This window comes from Chrysoperla carnea, chromosome 1 (genome assembly GCF_905475395.1).
Source record: "Chrysoperla carnea chromosome 1, inChrCarn1.1, whole genome shotgun sequence".
NCBI classification, from domain to species: Eukaryota; Metazoa; Arthropoda; class Insecta; order Neuroptera; family Chrysopidae; genus Chrysoperla; species Chrysoperla carnea.
The window spans coordinates 425,209-449,640 of NC_058337.1; the positions used below are offsets into that span (position 1 = coordinate 425,209).

The window sequence follows — 24,432 nt, forward strand, 5'->3', positions numbered from 1 at the left end:
AACTATCTTAAAGTGACCAATCCTCCTGTACAAATTTTCCAATCAATACTCCTATAAATGACGAAAGTGTAAGAGTGTCTTCATCTTAAATGCGAAACACTGTATTATAAAGCCAATTAAATTTGGCCCTTATCACAATAATTACTTTTTTTTTTTAAAGTTATTCGTTTTGAGTTTTATTTCGTTCATAAATCCTAGCACATCTTGTACATATTGTACCTATCGTTAAATGGTATTGATTCATATTGAGTAGTTCAAAATTCATGTTCATGTAGTTTTACTATGACGGGTCAGAGCTGCAGACGGGTCAGAGCGATTAGCTCGCTTCTTGTCATAAATAAATTTAAAAAATACGTTTGATAGGTTATTGTTTAAAATAAAAAACACTTACGTTATTATTATTACATCTTGTCTTAGATACTTAGATACTTAAATACTTTAGTTAGTTTAGAGTAAGTAAAGCTATAAATAGTATAATTAGAATGAATCCATTTGAATTCATTTCTTTTTGTTTTAAACCCTGTTTATTATAATTAATTAAATTTAAAAAATAAAAACCATTCATATTATTTATACTTAATTAATTAATTAAAAAAAAAAAATATTGGAATATCATTTTTGATAAAGAGTACATCTTCCATCATCTATTGCAGGAAATGATCTATTTGACTCAGGAAACAACTTCGTGTCAGTAGATATTTAGGGGAGCCGTGAGTGTAATCAACAAAATCTTATTCATACCCTGGGGAATTACCGATAAAAAGTCGATAAAAATAACAAACATCAAATTTCGTTGAAAAGTTGTGAACAAATCAAAAGTTCTTAAATTAATATTAGGAGAACATGTATTAGAAATAGTAATTATGTCTAGAGTATTAGAAAAGCATTTGTAAAAACTAACATGTTTGCCTAATAAACTTATTATTTAAATTTAATGATATTTGTTCGTTCAAACTATTTGTCTAGTCTGTTTTTTTCTAAGCAATACATATTTAAACTGTGAGTATAATTTTCGTCAAACCCAGACATAATAAGCTTAAAAATGAAGAGAGTAAGCTTGAAATAAATGAATAAAGAAGATAAGCGTTTCGGTCCCAATTTAAAGAAGTTCGTATGAATATTATTTTGTTGAGTACACTCAGACAAACATTTTCCATCGGCTTCCATAAAAATCAATTGACTAGGAATCGATTCCTGGGTTAAACTTTTTTTTCCAGTTTTATTTCCACGATTAATGACCATTATGTCATTAACTCATCTCAGCGTTGTAGAAAAAAAAAGTACTTTTGAACAAATCGTTCTAAAAGTCAATAAATTAAATTTTTTTTAAAATGCAGCGCTAGCTTTTGTCTTAAATATTAAATTAAAAAAAAAAAAACTTAGCCCTAAGCGTACCCTATTCAACCATTTTTAAAATCACTTTAAAAGGGGGTTCAACGAGAGGGGGGGGGGTACAAAAATTCATTATCATTATATTCATTTAAACTTATTTTACACCAAAAACATTAAGTTGCATAAATGGGGCATGTAATTCATCTTTGCTCCTTACTTTTGTCACACTGTTGCCCCCTCCCCTGCCACTCACTTCCCCCTTTAAGTTTATTGTTCACCTGTACAAATCGACGATGTATCCCCTCTTATAACATTGTCACTTAGATTTAAGCGTACCCTATTCAACCATTTTTAAAAACACCTTGCAAGAGGGTTCTGTGGATGGGGGGGGGGGGGAGGTGGTAGTACAGACATCCATTTAAATTTATTATACACAACAACAAATAAATCAATTTAAACCTATTTTACACATAAACGAGGCATGTAATCTGCCCTCCCCCCTCCAACACTCTCTCCACTTGCCCCCTTCCCACTTCTCCTTAAGTTTATTGTTCACCGGTACTACTGGGTGATGTATCCTCAATAACATTGTCCCAATTAAAAAGTGTTGCACCAATTCGATTTGGTAACTCACCCAAATGATTAAAACGTAATTGAAAATCATGATCGCGACGTTTTAATCGATGAAAGCGTTCGAATAATAATTTCTTAGCGAATTCATACAATTCTAAATCTAAATTATTCAATTCGTTAATTTTACGAATCTGTTTCGATGATAAATTACTGATGGTAATACTTGAAACGGTTGTGTTGTGTTGATCGAACGGTACACTAAAACGTAAATTAAATGTTTCCTCGAACACGTACTGCGAAATCTTTTGATATTCGGTCAAACCGAAGTATGCCATTGTTGCTAGATTACGTTTTGCACTTGCTAACATGACACGATCACGTTCCGCCTTCGGCATGTATGTGGTGTTGTAACAACCGACCAATGAGAGATCGGCTAACATACGAGTTTGTCGATTCACAGCTAGATTTGAACCACATTCCATGAATTCATCGAGTTGTACACCGATCCAGGTGTCACCGCTATAACATGGAGGTAGCTCGTCCACGGTTGCTGTACGACCATTACAAAAATGACGTGAATTACGCCATGTTGCACCACGTTGAACGTGACGAAATTCTGATAAATATCTGTCCAAAAAAACCCAAACAAAACAGTCATAGAAAATTATTTGTCTAATAAAATATCATGATAATCAAGAAAATAATTAATGCATCTTTGAAATGTTACCTGGCAACTGGATCCCGTAACAACGTTATATAGAAATAACGTCGTTTTGCTGATTCGCCCTCGTGTTCGTCTAAAGCACGATCCACACATCCCGTTAACTCAGTCCAATCAGCGTGTAAACCACATTTCCAACCCGTTGAATAACGACTAAATAACCAATTTTGATTTGAGTGTGGTCGAAAACAGTAACAACGTTTACGACGTCGAGGACATGTACACGGCCGTTCTAAATCCAAATCATGTACCAAGTGTCTTCCAAATGATGTTCCACCTAGTGAAGTACACAAAATTTAGTTACACAATCCATAAAAAGTACGAATTAAAAAAAACTCCGACAAAATTGACGGGTACGGAATCCTAAATTCGCACTTGAAACGTATTTAATAACACTCTCCATTAAATTACATTTTTATACCATGTATATATGAAATATACATAGTATATTAAGTTTAGTCCCAAGTTTGTAACGCTTAAAAATAATGATGCTAGGAAAAAAAATTTTGTCATAGATGTTCATAAAATCACCTAATTAGTCCATTTCCGGTTGTCCGTCCGTCCGTCTGTGGACACGATAACTCAAAAACGAAAAAAGATATCGAGCTGAAATTTTTACAGCGTACTCAGGACGTAAAAAGTGAGGTCAAGTTCGTAAATGAGCATCATAGGTCAATTGGGTCTTGGGTCCGTAGGACCCATCTTGTAAACCGTTAGAGATAGAACAAAAGTTTAAATGTAAAAAATGTTCCTTATCAAGAATTAAACAACTTTTGTTTGAAACATTTTTTCGTAAACATCACTGTTTACCCGTGAGGGCGCCAATTAAGCGGAAATTTTATAATATGTACTATACTTGATTATCAGTTATGTGTCACATGTTTATATGTGTAATGTGATAAAGAAATCAACACTGACTATGCATGGTATTTCAACAATTAACTCAGTCAATTGTTTGTTTTCACTTGTTTCTTAAAGGTTTTTCCAAACTGAACCGTTTTTGAGAATCATCGCCCATTTTTTAATTGTTTCGGGGACGGAAACTTAAATATGCACTTGAAACATAGCTAAGAACATTCTCCATTAAAAAAACAAAATCGGTTCATCCGTTTAGTCGCTACAGACAGACAGACAGACACACATAGCAGTCAAACTTATAAAAGCCCAAAAAAACAACAACATACCAGTTTTCTGAATATGTAAAAAGACCATAACATCGTGGGAATCCATGTCAAATGTAAAATCATCGTTCAACACATCTTCATAGCTAAGCCCGACCAACGATTGATATGTTAATGGTAGTTCTCTAACAGATTCTCTGGTCGTTAAAGCACATACCTACAGATAAAGTTCTCGATTAAAGTATACTTTGGGGGGCGAGGGGATCGAACCTACCTTATCTGGACAAAAGTATCCAAAGCCAACAATACCAGATAATGCAAATAAAACACACACAAATGCAATACTACGTAATCGGGATCGAGTCGTCTCCATTGGATCCACACTTTTATTGAATTTAATTAATGGACTTAAATCGCTGCTGCCAGAACCAGCTAATTGATTGACTTGTATTGAAACACTACGCGTATTAATATTGCTGCTAACGCAAACCATTATTTACCAAAAACAGATTCATAAACATATTATTATTAATTATTATTATTATTTAAATTATTAATTATTACATCACTGTCACTCCTCATATCACATTCACTGATCGATCACTAATTCACTGATTCACTAATTCACATTCAATATCTTTTAAGTTATTTATTTTTATTTTTCTTATTTATTTATTCTGCTTTTATGACATAACAAACAAACCAAATGTCAAACATCTGGTTTGGCAGCCATTTAAATTTTAAACAAATCTTTAGGGGAATTTATTTATTATTTATATATCACTACTATTCACTTGTTAATAATGCCCGCTCAATTCAAATTTATTCAAATTAAATACATAATGTAAAAAAGTTATGGTCTAAGAATAGACGTAGAAATAAAGAAATTAAGTTCGAAAAATTTGATCAGTAAGTTGGATTTGAATGCTGTCCTCGGCATTCGATTCGTTAGATCGTCAGGAACTTTTGTGAATTAGTCTGTTTTGTAAGAAATTAAAAATATGCAATTAGCGAAGGATATACTTAGGCTCTGAAGCCCATTTAATAGTACCTTAGTATTAATTCTTAGTAATCTATGAGAGGTGGTTCCATTGACGTTAAAATTATCATAATTAAGTCAGTGGGTGGTTGTCACACTGTTGCCAGTTCCATAGTAAATATTCAAAGAGAAGAAACCACATGGGTTTATTAAAAGTACAGATTACTTACCATTTATCAATAAAAAAAAAACAAATTTAATAATAATTTTAGATAAAATTTATTTTAATAATCTTAAATTAAATAAAAAGTATCAAATAAAAGTGGTGTTAATTAATTTGTTGTTGTAATTAAATAAAATACAGGTGGGTGGGGTGAGAGGAGAGGAGAGGGGAAGGGGTTGATGTAAGCGTACACATAGATCAACAACAGACGTAGATGTGATTCTGATTCTGATTCTGATGCTGATTGATGTCTTTATTGATATTGTGGAGGTTGATGGTACGGATTATGTTGTTGACCTTGTTGCTGCATGGATCGTTGTAAGTGTGCGACCAACGCAGATGGTGGACCACCACCTTGAACACCTTGTACTCCTTGACCAACCACTGAAGATTGTTGTTGTTGTTGTTGTTGCTGCTGCTGCTGCTGCTGCTGCTGCTGCTGTTGTTGTTGTTGTTGTTGTTGCTGTTGCATGGCCATCATTTGTTGTCGAATTCGTTGTTGATTTACTTGCTAGAAAATCAGAATTACAATTTCATTATAAGCGGGACAGTTACACTGCAATTTCACAAATTTCGAAATTTCGCATATAAATCAATACTAAATGCCATGAAAATGAAGGCGTTTCCGAGAAGAAACTAAGTTTCCAAGAATATATATTTGGTTTGAAGCGTTTTCCTCGATTAAATTTATTTATTGAGTTTCAAGCATATGTCAACTTAAAAAAAGGGGGGACACCGCGTATATTACCTGTTGGAATTGCTGTTGACTCTGTTGTTGATTAGGTTGTACCGTTGGTTGTCCTCCCACTCCTACCCCGCCAGCGTTACGTGAATATGGTGGTGCTGGGCCCCCTTGACTATTGCCTAGTGGTCCTCCCATCGTGTTCATTGTAACATTTGGTGCTTGTAAGTATTGTGGACGGTTCGGTTGGCCCATCCGTTGTTGCTGTTGATTCAAGTAATCTGATTGGGTGGGTGTACGTTGTCCCATCATGGCAGCCGTGTTACCAACATTTTGTGGTCCAAAACCAGCTTGTTGATTTGGAAACGAGCCCATCATATTTTGTTGGGGTCCCACTCCAACCGCCCCACCTTGCATCATTTGTCCTTGTTGATTATTGCCCGTCGTGTTCACTTGTTGATTGCCATAGCCGCCATAATTTTGATTCATGGCTAGAAAATTGATAATCATTAATTGGTTACCTAATTCACACAAAAAATATCGGCGTAATTCGTTTTGATTTTGTAGCGAAAATTGATTTTAGATTGAAATTTAAGAATAACAGAATTTTGAAGCTAGAAAATCGATTAAAGCCCCCAAATACAACACAAAAAAGTAGGTTAAGTACCTCTCCTGACAGGTAGCTTTTTTGGTACGAAGCTTTTACAATCTAATAAACAACGGAAAATTTCTAAGATGTAACACTTTTTCGTTTTAGATATTTAATTTCATTGTACTATAAGGCAAAAGAGCTTGAGCTTCATTAAATTGTTGTAAACACATTGTGGATCACCCTGTATTATTGGTTTAAACATTTCTTACCGCCTTGCTGCATATTTCCATACTGCTGTTGGAACATATTCTGATTTTGTTGCATATTTGCACCAGGATGTTGTTGCTGAGGTCCACGCATTTGTTGACGAGGAAATTGTCGTTGCATTCCACCATATGCGGCAGGCATCTGTCCAGCACCGGGTGGTACTTGACCAGTACCCGCTTGACCACCCAAAAAATGATTTAAAGGATGCCGTTGTCGTAGCATATTTGTTAGAGCTTGTTTTGATTGATTCACTTGCGGACGTTCATATCTTGAAACTGAAACAAGGAATATTATAATTAACAGAGTTAATCGTTTATTACCCTCGAATACCGGGTGAATCAGTAACTATTACCACATGCAATAACTTCAAATCTGTAAGTCCCTGAAAAAGGGCGCAAAGAGGGGTTATCCTAAAAAAGTTATTAATTTGACTCACAAGTCAACTCGGACAATTTTTCTCTATGATTCATAGATTCGAAGATATTACAGGTGTCAATAACATTCGGTAACCCATCCAGAGTCATCGTAGCTTACCTCCAGGCATTTGTTGTCCATAATATCCTTGTTGGGGCTGCTGTGGTTGTTGTTGATTATAGCCCCACTGTTGTGGACCTTGATTTCCTTGGAAATTTTGTTGAGGTCCGACATTTCCCATTTGTGGACCATAACCTCCCATTTGGCCCATTTGTCCTTGTTGGGACGGTGCCTATATAATCCATTAAAAAAAATAATAGAAATTTATTTAAGAAAAATTCATGGTTGCCTGGACTACAAATATACTTGATTTCAATACGTACTTGAACGCCGCCCATATTCATGCCACCCATATTTTGTGGATGTTGTGGATGCATCACATTGTTCTGCCCCATTTGTAGTTGTTGTCCCTGTCCACCAGGACCACCACCATTCGGTCCACCCATTTGATTTTGTTGGCCAGGAACATTAACACCACCAGGACCAACACCACCAGGACCCACTTGACCACCACATGGACCCATTTGTTTTGGTTTCCGTGATCTGCGCTGCGAATTTTTACAGCGAACTTTACCTAGTGCCGCAGGGGATTGATCCAAAGAGCTAGGTGTGTCAGCGTTTATATCGTCATAGTCCTTCAGCTAAATATTGTTGGTAGACAAGAATACGATACGACTTGACTATTTTTATTTTTAAATTTAACGATTTCTTTACCCAATTATGCGGATTTAACACGCCACGCTATGTGATGCAGCGATTAAAAGTTTTTTAATTGGGTGTCACCGTGTCATCAATTTTATACAAGTTTTCACATGACATACCACCAGCTCAATACCACGACCTCAACTTACCCATCAAACATTTTTATTCATAAATTCCACGTCAAAATCACTAAATAAGACGCCACTTTAATTACGTTCATGACCAGAATATTAATTTTATTTTAATTTTTAACCCCCAAACTAAAAAAAGGACTGTTATTAATTTTACCGATATGTGTATGTGTCTGTCTGTCTGTGGCATCGTTGCGTCTAAAAGGGTGAATTGATTTTGATTTTTAGTGCAAGTTTAGGTTCCCGTATCCGAAAAAACTAAAATATTGGCGATGATCTTCAAAATCGATTCAGTTAGGAAAAGACTTAAGGAAAAAAAAGGCTTTTCGTTCGTGATTTGAATAGGAATCTTTATCTGGAGGATAACCCTGTTTGTGGTCACTGTCGCGTTACTTTTGATGTTAAATTTACGTGTAATGTTCTTTGGGTAACGATGATAAATAAAAAAAAACAGTCAAAATCTGTTATAACGACATTGTAGCTCAAATATTCGTTATATTTGAGAGTCATTATAAACGATAAATACATTTTATTTGAATAGAATAATTATTGAATATTTCTTGGTACTCCCCTGAGAGGTCCAATTTTTTTTTTTACGTTTTAAGTGTTTACATCTTAATAAATAATTGTGACCTTCTGACCCCAATCAAGTTGAAATAATAAATATTGATCGTTTATAAACGATTGTCAATTCGTTGTCGTTATATGCGGTTTTGACTTTAAATAAATAAATAAACAAAAACACTTACAGGTTTCTCTTGAATTGGTTCTAAATCTTCAGGAGGCAACGGTACCGAATCTAAATAATGTGATGGCGGTCGTAATAAACTGTGCGTGTGATACTTTAACAAACGATGTGTGTCCTCGTACCATAACGGTTTACGTTCTAAACGTACCGCACCAAACCATGACCAACTCAATGGAGCAGGACTCTTTTGACCTTCAAGTAGATCCCATGGACTGACACGTTGTTTGTCAGAGACACGTAAACCTTGTTTCTTATCGATGCTATCGAATCCAGTGATTTTATTACCTTTGGTGTCTGTTAGACAACCGACTGGTTCGCATGCGATCACTTCACACGTTCGCTTTGGTAATTGTAACAATTGTCGTACATATTGGATCGATGGACTGTTTCGATCTCCTAATTCTTTTTTTAATTTCTTCTGTAAGTTCTGATAATGTTTTTTACTTTCGTCTTTTTCGGATTGACTGTCCGATACTAAAGTTGAATGAACTAAAGTTGCTAGCATGTCAAGAACAGTTGTAAATAATTCCCTGAAACCAAACAAAGATCCAAACATGTTTTGATTTCGATTTGATTTGATTTACGTACAACTCGTTCGTTATATTTGTAAAAATAAACTTACGAATTATTATTTAAATCGATAACGCCATAACTAATAAGTTGAACTAGAAGCACTGCCCAATCAGTGGTGGTAGCCGTACTCCGTTGGACCGTATCAAACATGCCGCCAACCAATGAGAATCTTAATTGTAATGCATCTAACATCGATTCACGATTACCAATTTCACACGTTCCAACACGTTCCTAAAAACAACATTATTAAAACAAGTGAAAACAAACAATTGACTGAGTTAATTGTTGAAATACCATGCATAGTCAGTGTTGATTTCTTTATCACATAACACATACAAACATGTGACACATACATAACTGATAATCAAGTATGGTACATATTATAAAATTTCCGCCTAATTGGCGCCCTCACGGCTGAACAGTGATGTTTACGAAAAAATGTTTCAAACAAAAGTTGTTTAATTTTTTATAAGGAACATTTTTTACATTTAAACTTTTCTTCTATCTCTAACGGTTTACAAGATGGGTCCTACGGACCCAAGTCCCAATTGACCTATGATGCTCATTTACGAACTTGACCTCACTTTTTACGTCCTGAGTACGCTGTAAAAATTTCAGCTCGATATCTTTTTTCGTTTTTAGTTATCGTGTCCACAGACGGACGGACAACCGGAAATGGACTAATTAGGTGATTTTATGAACACCCATGACAAAATTTTTTTCCTAACATCATTATTTTTAAGCGTTACAAACTTGGGACTAAACTTAATATACTATGTATATTTCATATATACATGGTATAAAAAGGTCTTGTTGGCCTTCATAGATTATTCTTCGAACATGTACTGCAGCTTATGCTGGAACGATCATTATCTCCATAGATAAATGATGTGTTTTATTCAGTTTGGAAACGGTTTTAAGGAAAAAGGCAATTTAATGGAGAGTGTTCTTACATATGTACTCTAAAATAATTAAACAAAATCGCTAATTCGACATCAGAAGTGCGTCAGATAGCGTTTTTTGGTACTTACATCTTTACTTAAATTTAAAAATTGTGATAATTGTGAGTGTAGTGACGTAAGCAAGCCTTCACGTTGATCGTCTTGACCCTTCAAACATGTTAGCACCAGTGATAAGAACGGTTGATGACTTAACAACGATGTACTTTGATAACGTCTGTTGCCTCCACGTAAACTCATATCTTTATTATCGGATGAAGAACTTGAACCAGAGGATCGTTTGCCTGCAGGCCAATTGTTTGTTTCTAATACTTGTCCAGCTACTTTTAAGACACGTCCTTGGACTGCACTTGGAAGTTTTGATACCAGTGGTGCTACCAGCCATATTGAACCTGATTTACCTTTAAAATCGTACCTGCAAATATTACAAATTCAACTAAATATCTAACAGCAAACAAATTAATGCATCTTTGAAATTTTATTTATTAGTTCTTAATTAGCAGCAAATACAAGAAAAAGACTTACTTAGCGTTGGAGTTAGCGTTTGTTGTAAGACGTTCGTTATGAATAGAATCTTGTGAATTCAATTGGAAGACATCAATAGCAGCTTTTGCAACGGTATCCAACCATTGATTTAATTCGGACGTGTTGTTGTTAAACTGCTTAAACATTAATTGTAAATCCAGCCAAGACATTCGTAACGTCCATTGTTCTAAATTCTAAAAATAACCAAAACAAGTGAAAACAAACAATTGACTGAGTTAATTGTTAAAATACCATGCATAGTCAGTGTTGATTTCTTTATCACATTACACATACAAACATGTGACACATACATAACTGATAATCAAGTATAGTACATATTATAAAATTTCTGCCTAATTGGCGCCCTCACGGGTAAACAGTGATGTTTACGAAAAAATGTTTCAAACAAAAGTTGTTTAATTTTTGATAAGGAACATTTTTTACATTTAAACTTTTGTTCTATCTCTAACGGTTTACAAGATGGGTCCTACGGACCCAAGACCCAATTGACCTATGATGCTCATTTACGAACTTGACTCACTTTTTACGTCCTGAGTACGCTGTAAAAATTTCAGCTCGATATCTTTTTTCGTTTTTGCGTTATCGTGTCCACAGACGGTAATTATGTGATTTTATGAACACCTATGACAAAATTTTTTTCCTAGCATCATTATTTTTAAGCGTTACAAACTTGGGACTAAACTTAATATACTATGTATATTTCATATATACATGGTATAAAAACAACAAATTAAACATACTTCGATTGGGATTCGAACCCATTTGTAGGGCCTGTATGAAGACTGATAAAATCGCCATACATGTTATTTGTACCTGGAGGGCGTCAGATTCAGAATTTTGGGTCCGAAACCTTGGATCTATCAATCCTGGGAAAAATCAAGGCGGAAAAACTGTGTGCTTTCTGCGTGGGGTCTCACCTCGACAGAATCCTACAGCTTCGTCTACTTAAAACAGTATCTCTTACCATGAGAAATCTCACACTGAGGTCTTTAGGTACATTGGGGCTGGTTGGGATTAGACCTGGCTAATCAAATATATTATAGAGCAGAATCATACCTCTAATATCCTAGTGATAATACTTTTTTGATCCAATTCATCTAAAGATGAACTCATGTCTGGATAGCAAATCATATGAAGCAGACGTTGTGCTTGTGACGACGTCAACATTGAATCCAACAATAAATCCGATTGAAATAATTCTTCTGGTTGACTTAAACATCGTTCCAAAACCCATTGTTGTGAGCAGATTTCTCGTAAGACATGCCAAGCAAATTTTGATAAGGATGTTGTTCCATCCGAGGATACTGATTGCCTAAATCAACATATATTTTTATTAGAATTGAATTCGAATCAAAAAGTCTTTCGAAAAGAATCAAATGTGTTATGTACAAATTATTTTAAGGCTGATAATATACAGGTTGGTCCATTTAAAATTCATCAAAATGTGATAAATGATTTTCTTCCATTTTTAATCCCCGAACCATAAAAAGGGGTATTATAAGTTTGGCCGCTATGTATGTGTAAAAGGTAATTTAATGGAGTGTTCTGTACCCGGAACAACTAAAAAATAGTGACTGAATAAAATGTTCTCTTAATCGAAAAAAAAGAGTTTCTTATTTTTATTCCCCTTTCTTCCTTGGATGATTCCTGCACACGGGCCTGAAGGGAGGCTAGGTGATACTTATTATCTTTTCACGCGTCCACTTTCAAAAGAATCTTGAAGGTAATCAAACCAAGGTGTCAATTTAAGAAGCTCCCCTCCGAATACAATTTTTATTCTAATCATTTTTCTACAAAACGGCGCATTGCGAATGACTTGTGAACAAAATTTTGTTTTTTGCAATAAAAATAAAAATTGTTTTTCGTGTTTAAATTTTGATCGTAACGATGGCAAATATATAGAGGCTTCTTAAAAAATTTTTATTTTAAGATGTTCAGTTATTTTGTGGACCAACCTGTATTCCAGAAGTAGAGGCTTTTATTTGCTTCTCTGAACCCGGTCTACTAGAAGCCTACATATTCTGCCATTTTGATTTTTGATAATTTTTGGCTTGCATAAGTTCTTTTAGCTTCAAGTATAATAAAAAAAGATTACTTTTTCAAAATTTTAGATCGACTATATTTCGTTGGCTAAAAAAAATCCAAAGTCGAGATCTAGACCATGTTCAGGAAAGCTTTCAGAAGATAATAATGCGCTAAATTACGTCAATTATACAGAAAAATAAATGAAGCAAAAAGAAACGATGCTTTCATAGGAGCTTCCTCAAAAATCTTGCTCTTACGATGCGTGACAAGGAGAATCACCAGGTCTTTAATGATATGACAAGGTTTGAATTGGCACAGGTCAAGCATCGTTAAAAACAAGACTTTAGACAAGTTACATGCAAATATTTAATACACCTGATTGTTCCTGACATTTACATTTCCTGGTTTCTTTTAGGTTAGGTTAGGTTAAAGTGGTTATCCTTGGATGGGACACACTTAGATCATAGTGTCTATTGTGATACCGAAAAAGGATTGGCCCTTCTCCGGCCACTACTCCATAAGACTCATACACGATTTGCTTGAATTCTTCGAGTAAGTGTCCCGTCGGTATCACAACGGACCCTATGGTCTAAATATGTTCCATCCTGGGACAGAAACTCTAGCCTAGCCTAACATAATGTTCCAAAACACAAATTTTGAAATTTCTTCGAAATTGTTCAAGTTTTAACTCTCTTATGAGTTAATTTCGATTTACTTCAAGGGTTCAATAAAAGGGTTCTCTTCTGGAATCTTTAGCTTTGATTCTCATCTACAAAAGAATGATAGAAGCTATTGTATTCGAGTCAGGGCGAAAATTGTTCTCTGCCCCGTCAAAATTTGTGGTTTTTTGCATTTCAAAGGACGTAGAATTCGAAAATATAAAATGAAGTTAAGTTAGTTTGGAGTACAATAATTCTACTTCGTTTTTCAATCAAGCATCGTTTTTGATTCGTCGAAATTTGGTTTGTTTGTAGTAGGAGGACCTTCTCATACAGTTTTCTATGTACAGTTCTTAAAGATACACGCTGTATAATTATAATTTTGTAAAGCAACAGTGCATTTGCAAAACTACGGTCAAGTAAGACGCAAAAAACTTTCAGGGAAATGGTTACCAGCTAAATTGTCTGTTGTTGTTTTAAGCTTTTTAAATAAATCTCTTACAAATTTCACCAAATCTCACCGTTTTCGAGTTATAAGTGTATGAAAAAAATAGATTTTTGTCGAAAAATCATTATTGACGAAAATAAAGATTATTTTGTGGTTATGGTCAAAAACTTGGACTTGAAAACCGTATAATATTATATTTTGGATCATTCTAAACACTTTTTGACTCTTGATATTTTTTTACCAAACTTCGGCGTTTTCGAGATATAAGCGTTTGGAAAAAATTTGTAAAGCATTTACCTTTCGTAAACTCTAATTTTTTTCATAAAAACTATTATTTTTCTACTAATTATTGCCTTGAAAAATCAGACGAGTTAATATTTTTTGATCAGTGGAAAGCGCCCACTGAAAAATTTATTCAGAATACTTAGAAGTCTAACATTCAGAAAAAATTCGGACAATTTAGTTGAGAGCCAATTCCCATAATATTTATGCGTGGTAGATGTGAGGCCTGGCCACATTTTGACAACTCATTTTATAAACAGAAATTTAAAATCTGTTGTCAAAGTTGTCTCTTAAATTTCTTAATAAAATAAGTTGGCTAAAATGTAGGATGGCCTCCTAAACCTTTGATAACCATTAAAAGTGCTTATCAAAAAATTTGTTTGGTCTAATTAAAAAAAGCAGCGCTAGATATTTAACTGTAAACTCTGTAGAAATAAAAACCCCACACTTTTTGTTTCATTAAAACTACGCCATATTTACAGGAATGTAACTGTGTTACCCTTTATCATTTTGGGCTTTATCACAGAGTTCATTTTAAGCACTAGGAAGTGAACTTGAAGATTTATTTACACCTACGACTGGAAGTGTTTTAGTTAGTTTAAAATTTATAAAAGACAAACAAAAGATAAATGGTTGTCCTGACTCTCGGCACGCTCTTTTTTTTGTTGAAATCATTTACCTCTTACAAAATCGCTCACAACTTTATAACGAAAATCATACGGCTATCAAAACGCACATAAAATTGAAGGAGGGGCGAATGGAATTTTCTATCAATTATAACAGTTTTCGATTGCTATGACAACACTTCGAATCTTACGAGTAAATTGGAGTAGCGTATCTTTAAGTTCACTTGTTTACAAACATTGTGTATTTTTAAGGTTGTTATGAAAGTGGAAGCGGGTACCTCAATGTCCCTCTTCTTCTGTTCCATACAAAATGCATGGAACAAAGTATCTGTTGAAACATTAAAGAAATACATTTCTCAAAAATTTGTAACCTCCGAACCAAAAAAGGGGTGTAAGTTTGACCACTATGTGTCTGTCTTTTTGTCTGTGCCATCGTAGCGCTTAAACGGGTGAACCAATTTTGAATTTTGAAAGGTAATTTATTTGAGAGTGTTCTTAGCTATGTTTAAAGAGCGAGTTTAGGATTACATACCCGGAACAACTAAAAAAAAAGACTATGATCCTCAAAACCAGTTCAATTTGGAGAAGCCTCTAAGAAAAAAGGTAATTTAATGGAGAATGTTTTAAGATATGTTTCAAGTGCGAGTTTAGGATTCCGTACCCGAAAAATGAACTATAAAACAAGCTATTAGCCATTATAGATTAAAATGGCGCACTCTGTATTATTTAAATAATTCATAACAACCTAAATAAAACAAACAAGTATGAGGGTTCTTATTTTCCGCGGAGTGTACCGGAGACGGAGTGTTTGAGCGTAGAAATACGAGTATTTGTGTATTTGGGTGGGGTGGGTTGAGTGGTTGTGTGAGGTTATGTGAAGTTAAACAAACCTTTGTGAACTGCGAGTCGATGTAGCCTCCAATTCTACCATCCTGATACAACAAACAAATTTTGTAGAAAAACAAAATCATCATTTATTTTTAAAGAACAAGCAAGAATGAATTTGAACTTCAATAAAACTAATTGATTTTATTTGATTTTTATTTAGAAATAAATCAATAAATCTAAAATAAATAAATATTTGATCGTATACTTACGTAATATCAAGCATTCCATCATCTCCACCACCTAATATATCACTGGTGCCTAATATATGTGATATACTAAGTTCACCAGGTACAGCTGTTGGTGCTTTACTGTTTGAAGATGATCCTACGTGTGTTGATGATCCACTCCCATCACGTTTATTACCTAACTTCCGTTCACGTGACGTTGCATCACCAACCACTGTCAATCACAAAACAATCAATATTTCATTACGGATCTTTCTTATGGCTCTGTGTTCAAATTTCAGAATTCGCTTCTAGGTTCTATTAACTTTCAATAGATGGCGGTGAGAGTTATACAATTTCCCATCAAATAATCTTATTAGCGAATTGCCGAAGGAAGTAAGTTGAAGTTAAATGGAGTTTCCGATTTAATTTTGTTGTATTAGACGTCAACTTTTAGTTTAATCGCAAGAAAATCTTGTTTTTTACTTTTGCGGTGAATTTTCTGGATTATGAGCAGAAAGACCTAGAATGGTGATTAAAAACTGAACTATACAATATCTTACCTAAAATAGCCTTCAAGACAGCTAACACAGGACCGACTTTAATATTATTGTGTGCAGCAGCTAATAAATGTCGATCACAACTTAAACGGATTGAGTAACCACCTTGACCACTTGGTAACGGATGTGGACTGGTGCTTACTGAATACAGACCAGGTTGTGGACATTCAACAGTTTTAAATAAACGCAATAACAAGTGACATGTGAGTCGTGCACCAGCTTCTACATTACCACCAGGACCACCACCAACACCTGCACCACCTGGACCATCGCTACCGCCACGTCCTTCGTTGAATTCTTTTGATACTTTTACTAAGTTCGGTAATGCAATATGTTTTACAAAATCTTCCAATGAAAAACAATGTCGAGCTGAAAATACAATTTACCTATTTATATAAAAGACAAAACTGATTGATCGATCAACGCACAGCTAAAACCACTAGGTCTAGAAGTTCAGAAGACAAGTGAAATTTGATAATAATTACCAATTAAAATAGACGTAAAAACAGCTAAAGAATTATGTATCGATAAATCTTGAACATCAACTTGTGTCAATAAATCAATATAGATGGTGTTGTTGGTCGCGTAACATAGTGCCATCAACGCTCCAACCCATTCAGCTGACAACGAATTACAACAAGCTGTCACTTCAGCACATTGAACAGAGATGTCGTTCAAGCGTTCATTGTCTTGTTCACGACAGACGGTCACTATTGCATTTATTACAAAACTGTAACGATTATTTGGTGATTCTGCCAATTGGCGTGCCCAACTTGTCTCTATTTTACCTGCAAAACAAACAAATACAATTTTAATCAACGAAATAAACCCGAATAAGCAATCGAATCCAAGAATCGACTTCTCGCCAAGAGTGTGGAAAATGTTTGTCTGAGTGTATGCAATAAAATCATATTCATGCACTTGTGTCCCCACTTTCAGATACCACATTTTCTCTTCAAATTTTTCGGGTACGAAACCTTAAACTCGCACTTGAAACATATCTAAAAACACCATTCGCTGCCATTCAAAATCAACTAACGAGGAATCGATTCCTGGATCAATTGCCAATATTTGCTCAAGTAAAATGTTTACCTCGACGTGGACTTGCAAAGAATTCTTGCATATAATGTGCATTGTACACATAATTATTGGTTGTGCTTGGTTGCAAAGCTGAATACAAGGCAATACGAATCTTTGGATTAGCATTTGCAAACTCTGTGTGTGGCTTCTGTTTGAGGAGATGACACGACGAATACAAATCATATAGATGTGCTAGCACACATCGTTCAGCTGACGAACAATCACCAGGTGTTGAAACATGCTTCACCACTTTACATAAACCATCGAACACCAGCCATGTTTGTTCAGCGGACACTAAAACAATTAAACAATCAATCAAAATACGATTTACCAAAGAAATTTAGATATTTTTGAAAGGATCTGACTAACAGATCGGTGCAGATATAATAGATTATAAAGGTGGGGAGGGGGAGGGTCTATACTTGTTTGATACTTACACAACAAACAACAATGATAACGTCGTAAAACACCCACAACATATAAACTTAACGAAGTTGTATAATTCCTTGCTAACGTTGAACCTTTTAAGAGAAGTTGTGCTTCAACTTCTGGCAACTCTTTTAGAATACTAATACACACATCAATCAAACCATAAATATTTAACGCTAACTCCATTAAATCGAATAAGAATGCAACATGCTCTTGAACTGGTAAATAATTCGAATTACCCGATCCAAATGAATTTAACATTTCGATAACATTCAAACTACATTGCCACGTGACCACGTGCTGATCAAAATAACTTAAATTTTGACATTTTTGTGTGGCCAATTCAAAATTAAATTCATTCCGTGAATGTTTCTTCACTTTACCACCTTCAGCGACATCAATTGAGAACTTTTTCGAGAATAATTTACATATTTCCTTCGACATTTTCTTAACCGTGTGACGTGCTTCATCACGTACTTTACCCACACCGTACAATAATACGTGTCGTTGATTACAATCGTGTTGCGAATACGTTTCATCCTGGGTGAGTGGGAAATGTGTGGTGTACAGGAGATGTCGTGATGGACGTATTTTTAAATCGCTATGATCTGTTTCCATTGGGATCGAACTCATCGTTGAACTCATCATGTTGCTGTGATGGTGATGATGATCTGGATCTTTGGGACTGTCTGGAGCATCCAATGAATTTTGTTGATCTTCTTTTATATGTTGTAATAATTTGTCCAGATCGTCGTCGATTTTTGAATCGTCATGATCCTGAAAATATTTAAAATTTCGCTCTAATCAAGAAAAAATTAATGCATCTTTGAAATAATTTATTTATTAGGTTGTCAACACTTATCAGGGTCGTACCCAACCCTCTTTTTTGAGGGATAGTTGACGATTTTAATCAATTTTTTACAAAATACAAAAATAAACTTACAGAAACATCCAATTTAGCCGATTTTAAATCAAGTCCAAATATTTCATCATCTAAACCAGGATTCGGTGGAGGTGACGGTGGACGATGTATTCCAGCACTTCCATTCATAGCGCCCGTAGACAGCAGGTCACCACGCGATATTAACGTACACATGTACGCATCATGAGAGAACACATCATGACGAATTAATTCAGCAAATAAATGTACAAGATTGGTAAACATTGCTCGATTCTGTGCGCTACCATTTTCTTCTAAAAAATCATTTTCAAAAATATTTTACTAAATATAACCTGCTGACCTACTCTAAGTGTCTCTAGTAGTTTCAAAACGGCTGCAAATTTAAGAGACTCTTGGTCGTTAAGGATGACAAGAGGTCTATCGCAAATAATATGCAAGAGAATTTTGAGATGGCCCCTCTCGTGCCATCAAGTTTGTTCCTTCATTCCCTATAACGCCAGAGTGGCCCCAGGTGATTCAGTTTCTTAGAATGATGACGCCTCTTAGACCCGAAGTGCGACCTGAAAATGGTGTTATATGTTCCACTATAACCTTCCGTGTTACAGATCTAGGAACGTCTCACCATGGAGAAGATTTCTGATTGAAAATCCCGTTGCATATTGACTAAGAGCTCCATAAGTTCCCGCACCTTCTTGACATTCCAGCCGTTTCGAATACTGTCTACGTCTAGAAATGAACCACGACCATTCTGTAAAAGTGGGCAAAAGCTCTTAAAAAATACCAACCTAAAATTGGAGCATCGTCATCTAAAAATTTCATGAGTAAATTTTGAAAGATTGGTAAACCACTTGGTTGATTATTTAACGAACTAACTGAATCCTTGTCATCGGATGCATTTGTATCCGGTTCTGGTGATGATACATCTTGTTGTCTCTTGTCCAGCAGCCAAGCTACAGCCATTGCACGATGTTCCCCCCATCGTTCATTTGATACAGCCCATTCACATAAGATTTGTATGATTGGTTCATCTTGATTCACATTCTATAAACAATTAACATATACAATTATTTAAATACTATGTTTATACTGTTATTGTGTAATACGTGTAAAACTTACATATTCATTACGAGATTCTTTATTTTCATTTGACGATGATGATGATGTGTTTGTAGTTGTGTTTGCACCTGGGGATCCAGATGTTGGATCTTTGATAGGAGTTGTAGGTGCTGGAAATATTTTAGCATACAAAGTATCTAAAGAGTTTGTTGTATCGACACGATCGAATCGATGTCGATCTAAAGCGTCCAATGCTGCTAACACTCTAGTTGTGGTCAATCCTAGAAAATTTTAAAAATAACCACAAATAATTTGATTTTCAAACTAAAATACGCCATATTTGTTAAGCTGGGCTTGTTGCTATTCTCAAAGGTATCCGAATGTCCTTAAAAGATCTGGCGGATACCTGGTATGGATACCGGGACACAGAAACAGTCCAGGAAATTGTGAAGCCAACGCGCTTGCTAGAAATGGCACATAACACCAATAGGCATTCGGTAGTTCCATTTACGAACTGCAAGTTGCTAGTTAAAGAGGATATCTTAAAAAGACCAATCTTAGATGAAGAGAGGAACGTACTTGTTGTACTACAAAGCAGATATGATCTGAGTACAATCCTAGGCGTTCCGAACTTCTTATATCACTTCCAAGGGCCTCTATTAGCAAAAGAGTTGCGGCTTATACAGGACACTGGCTAGGTGGCAGACACGCTGAACGCCCGGGCCTAATAATGTGTCATACTTGAGGAGGAAACAATGTCTCATCTTCTTTGCTGCTGCCCAGCTCTTGCCTCGAGGTGGTGTACTCACTTGAGCCAACCTTTCTTCTACGATCTCTCCTATCCGTTGGCGTCTTACTGTTCTTAAATGGCTTAAAATAATTCACGGGGAAGTGGCCGAGGATGGAACAACACTTTTTCGGTATCACAACGGACCCTATTGTCTAAGTGTGTCCCACCCCAGGACAGCCACTCTAACCTAACCTAATCAACCAAACAAAATGATATGAAAACGTTTTTAGATAAAATACCTGATGAACTGCATTGCCATTTATCAGCACACCATCGACCTTCAGCTCGTTTAGATCGTTCACGTATATTATCTTCAGCTTGCCGTAAACGTCTACGTAGTTCGGTGGTGTATGCACCACTAGATGGTAGACCCCCAGTAGCCATTCTACTTGGTAATGGTAGTTGTGATGGAGGTGCTGGTAAACAATCTAATGGTGAACCGTGCCATATTGAATTCGAACGATTTTCACCAACACCACACCAGACTAACGCCGTCGAACATTCCAGCGTTATTACCTGTAAAAATAGTATCCATATTTTATTAAACACAATGCTTATGCTGAAATCCTACGGGAAGGACTCGCGATCTTACATACCTGTAAAATACAACTCAATTGAAGAATGATATCCTTATGATGTGGACAATTCAAGTACTCCTGAATGGTAGCTTGTAAAGGACTATTCACACCAGCACCTGGAGCTACACCTGCTGCTACCATCATGTTCATGTTATCCTTCTTACTATTACCATCTTTATCGTTTGTATTCATATTTTCAATCTTTTGATCAGATGATGATATTGTATTGTTGTTGGTACCACCAGGTGTCACTGATGATGCTGTTAGATTTGATTCAGCGATACTATTACATAAATATGTTAATTTCTTAGCACATAGATATGCAATCCGTCTGGATAGTAGTTCAGATTGAACGATCTCGTCCACATATTGTAATGTAAATGGTAGAATTAAACGTAGGATACCATCATCAGAGGGTTGTGAACGCATACGATCTAACAATTCTAATATTAAATTTAAGAATTCTGAACGATCTAATAGACCTGAAAAAAAGATATACACTATTAATAATTAGTGCCTGGATGACCAAAGGCGTTGCTCGTTATTTATTTTAAATGAAACGTAGCTGGATTGATTTTTCGCCACCGAAATCTCCTGCATACTAAATGTCATGAAAATCGTTGGAGCTTTTTGTGGCCGTTTTGGGGACTCTTTGAAAAAATTTCCGCAAAAACCCAGTTTTCTATCTAATGGTCGGAGGTCTTTGTTAAGACCTTTAAACGTTTAATGTACAGAAGAAACCCAGGTGATTGGACAGAAAGGACTACTTTGGAAGGTAGAATTTCAGAGATATCCCCTCTATAACATATTATTCTGCAATTTAATATAAAATAACTTTTGATTACTGGCCTTTTAATTCTAAATGCTTTGTGATTGGAAGAAAGATATCTGGAAATATCTCGAAAACTACGCATCTGATTGAAATTTGTTAAAGAGCTTTTTCGTTCATTTTCATGAGTTGAATCTCGTTATCGATGTTTCCAACAACAATTAGAGAACACCCTGTATACATTACCTTCTTCATACATATATTTTGCAAGTTGTGTACAGTACGTCCATTGTCGATGTGCAATTTTAAATTCACTCTCAGTTGATTGAGTGATAACGGATGTAATGGACGTCGAACCCGGTTGAGCTGGTGAATGCATTGGTGGTGTTGTCAAGTTGGTAACATTACCACCACCAGCTCCCGTTGGTGTGCTATTAGCTGGTGTTGTTCCTGATGTAGCACTCGTAGTGCTTGTACTTGTTGGTGTCATTCCATTAGGATTCTGTTGTTGTCCTCCAGCAGCACCAGGTGCTGTTGTAGACGATGTTGAACTGTTCTTGGTATCAAGATTAGCTAAACTATTGTTGTACATGTGATAATGGTCTTGTAGCTTTGGTAGTTGATCTTTTAAGAATTTGATAAGGGTTCCAGTCCATTCGGTTGTTGGATCTGGTAATTGTCGTTTTTTATTTTTTGCTTCTGATACCGCTATCGTGTACGCAGAACTTAATTTTATAAACCTATTACAAAAAAAAAAAAACCAATTTATTCTTCCTTTTAATGACAAATCGAGTTTTTATGGGATTGGGTGCAAACTTTTCGTATGAAAGTTTAAAAACTAGATCGATCCGTGCGGAATTCCGGGAAACTATTTACTTACCATGTAGCACGCAACATTGGAACTTGATACTCAGACAACATCATAAATATCTCTTCCTTTTTATTAAAGTTGGGGGCACGCTTGCCCAACGTCATTAATGGTTTACTGCCAGCCAGATCTTTGAACCAAGCCTCAATGTAATGTTTATTACGGACAATCGCAGGCCAAAAATGATCTTTTGTATTGATCTGTTGACGTTTACGACCTGAATCTTGTAGCGTACATAATTCTTCTTTTTTTGCAATTATCGCATTGAAATATGCTCCAACCTAAACAACAACAAATTATAATTCCATCTACGAAACCCTTCCGCGAAAATGAATATTTCGAAAGAATCACAAATGATAATATTTTTACCTTGCTAGCTGTAACATTACAATTACGTGCGGTCCCAAATTCATCAGACAATTGGGGCATTGTGTTAAATCCATGTTTAACATTTAAACTGGTCAATTCGTCCTCCTTCTGTTTTGGTTCTTGTGGATACACATCAGGCGGACCGATTCGAGGCTTCTTCAGAGGCCTCTTCTCATACAACGATGACATGATACTCATTTTTATTAAATTTTACAAAAACAAACACACAAGATAAAAGATACGTAAAACTATTTAAAACTATTAAAAACAATAATTTAATTTATTTATTATCTATTTGGCAAATCAATTATTATTAACAACATATTTGGAGAGTTGTTTAAATACTTTTATTTACTTATTTTATTGATCCATTTTAAAAAGACACTATTTGTAAAAGTCATAACTTCATCATCCATCATTAAAAAAAACTCTGACCCACAGAATCTAAACACTGAACAATCCACCTGTCAGTTCATTAGTTTACAGTTTACAAATTTACCGTTCACTGTAAAGGTTCATTCATCAACCATCATTCATCCGTCATGCATTAAACGTACTTTTACCGCTACGTCATAAATTAAATGCGTGGTACGTTAAAATTCAGGCACATAAAGGTTCAAACTGAATCGAGCCTCAATAATAATAATTGTATAAGAAAGGTGTCGCAAATGAGTCCCTTGTACTTAGAAAGAGAGGTCGGTTATACCCTCCTTGAGATCAACCTGTCATCCGATGGCGAAATGTCTCCGACTAAGAGATTAGCCCACATTCTCCGCTTAAGGCATAACTGCTGAGAGAGAGACTTTATATTAGCTGAATATAATTAGCTGTATGTATTTAATTACAAAGTAGGTAAGGATCAGTGATAAATACACGAGGGAGAATTCTGGTTCAAGACACATCTCCTATAAGGATTATTATGTCATTTTATATAATTTAACTTCATAAATAAATAATTGAAAATCTAAAAAAAATATTTAGATTATATAATAACTCTTCCTGGACGAAATCCTGGTTCCGCCACTGGTAAGGATCATAATTATCGGATAAAAACAGTTAATCTCGTTTGAGAGAACAGATAAATCGGAGTACACGCATTGGCAGCACTGTGTCACATAGTAATCTACCATACGGCAAAAGAGTGCCAGGTAGATGACGAGGGGTTAACAAAAAATTTAGATAATCTCCGGATTTCCTTATTCATTTAGCAGCCTTATGTAGGTCAGATAACGTGATTTCAAAGTTTAATTCTGGTGACGTATAATAAAAATTAATTTTTTTTTAAATAAATTTACATAAAACTTTAAAATAATTTAT

The 24,432-nt window shown here is 35.2% G+C and overlaps 2 protein-coding genes across 5 annotated transcripts; both read right to left on the reverse strand.

The window, feature by feature from the left end:
- Positions 1 to 929: 929 nt before the first annotated feature.
- Positions 930 to 4,391, reverse strand: LOC123290491 (heparan-sulfate 6-O-sulfotransferase 2). Its single transcript, XM_044870707.1, has 4 exons — positions 4,022 to 4,391; positions 3,811 to 3,964; positions 2,633 to 2,903; positions 930 to 2,532 (listed from the first exon to the last, which is right to left on the reverse strand). The coding sequence occupies exons 1-4, from the start codon at positions 4,238 to 4,240 to the stop codon at positions 1,878 to 1,880; spliced, it is 1,299 nt and encodes a 432-aa protein (XP_044726642.1). The 5' UTR covers positions 4,241 to 4,391; the 3' UTR covers positions 930 to 1,877.
- Positions 4,392 to 5,045: 654 nt separating this feature from the next.
- LOC123290456 (mediator of RNA polymerase II transcription subunit 12) lies at positions 5,046 to 23,381 on the reverse strand. Of its 4 annotated transcripts, XM_044870646.1 has the most exons (25): positions 23,116 to 23,381; positions 22,759 to 23,027; positions 22,125 to 22,618; positions 21,128 to 21,591; positions 20,771 to 21,047; positions 19,802 to 20,022; positions 19,471 to 19,726; positions 18,728 to 18,978; positions 17,793 to 18,561; positions 17,368 to 17,649; positions 16,761 to 17,063; positions 16,279 to 16,644; positions 15,761 to 15,950; positions 15,554 to 15,595; positions 11,680 to 11,935; positions 10,603 to 10,796; positions 10,150 to 10,492; positions 9,168 to 9,349; positions 8,547 to 9,075; positions 7,288 to 7,605; positions 7,025 to 7,196; positions 6,493 to 6,765; positions 5,698 to 6,122; positions 5,389 to 5,460; positions 5,046 to 5,352 (listed from the first exon to the last, which is right to left on the reverse strand). In XM_044870646.1, the coding sequence occupies exons 1-25, from the start codon at positions 23,311 to 23,313 to the stop codon at positions 5,203 to 5,205; spliced, it is 7,296 nt and encodes a 2,431-aa protein (XP_044726581.1). In that variant the 5' UTR covers positions 23,314 to 23,381; the 3' UTR covers positions 5,046 to 5,202. The 4 variants fall into 4 exon arrangements, with proteins under 4 accessions (XP_044726581.1, XP_044726583.1, XP_044726580.1 ...); XM_044870648.1 differs by having other exon boundaries at positions 5,046 to 5,460; positions 7,288 to 7,512; XM_044870645.1 differs by having other exon boundaries at positions 5,046 to 5,460.
- Positions 23,382 to 24,432: the final 1,051 nt, after the last annotated feature.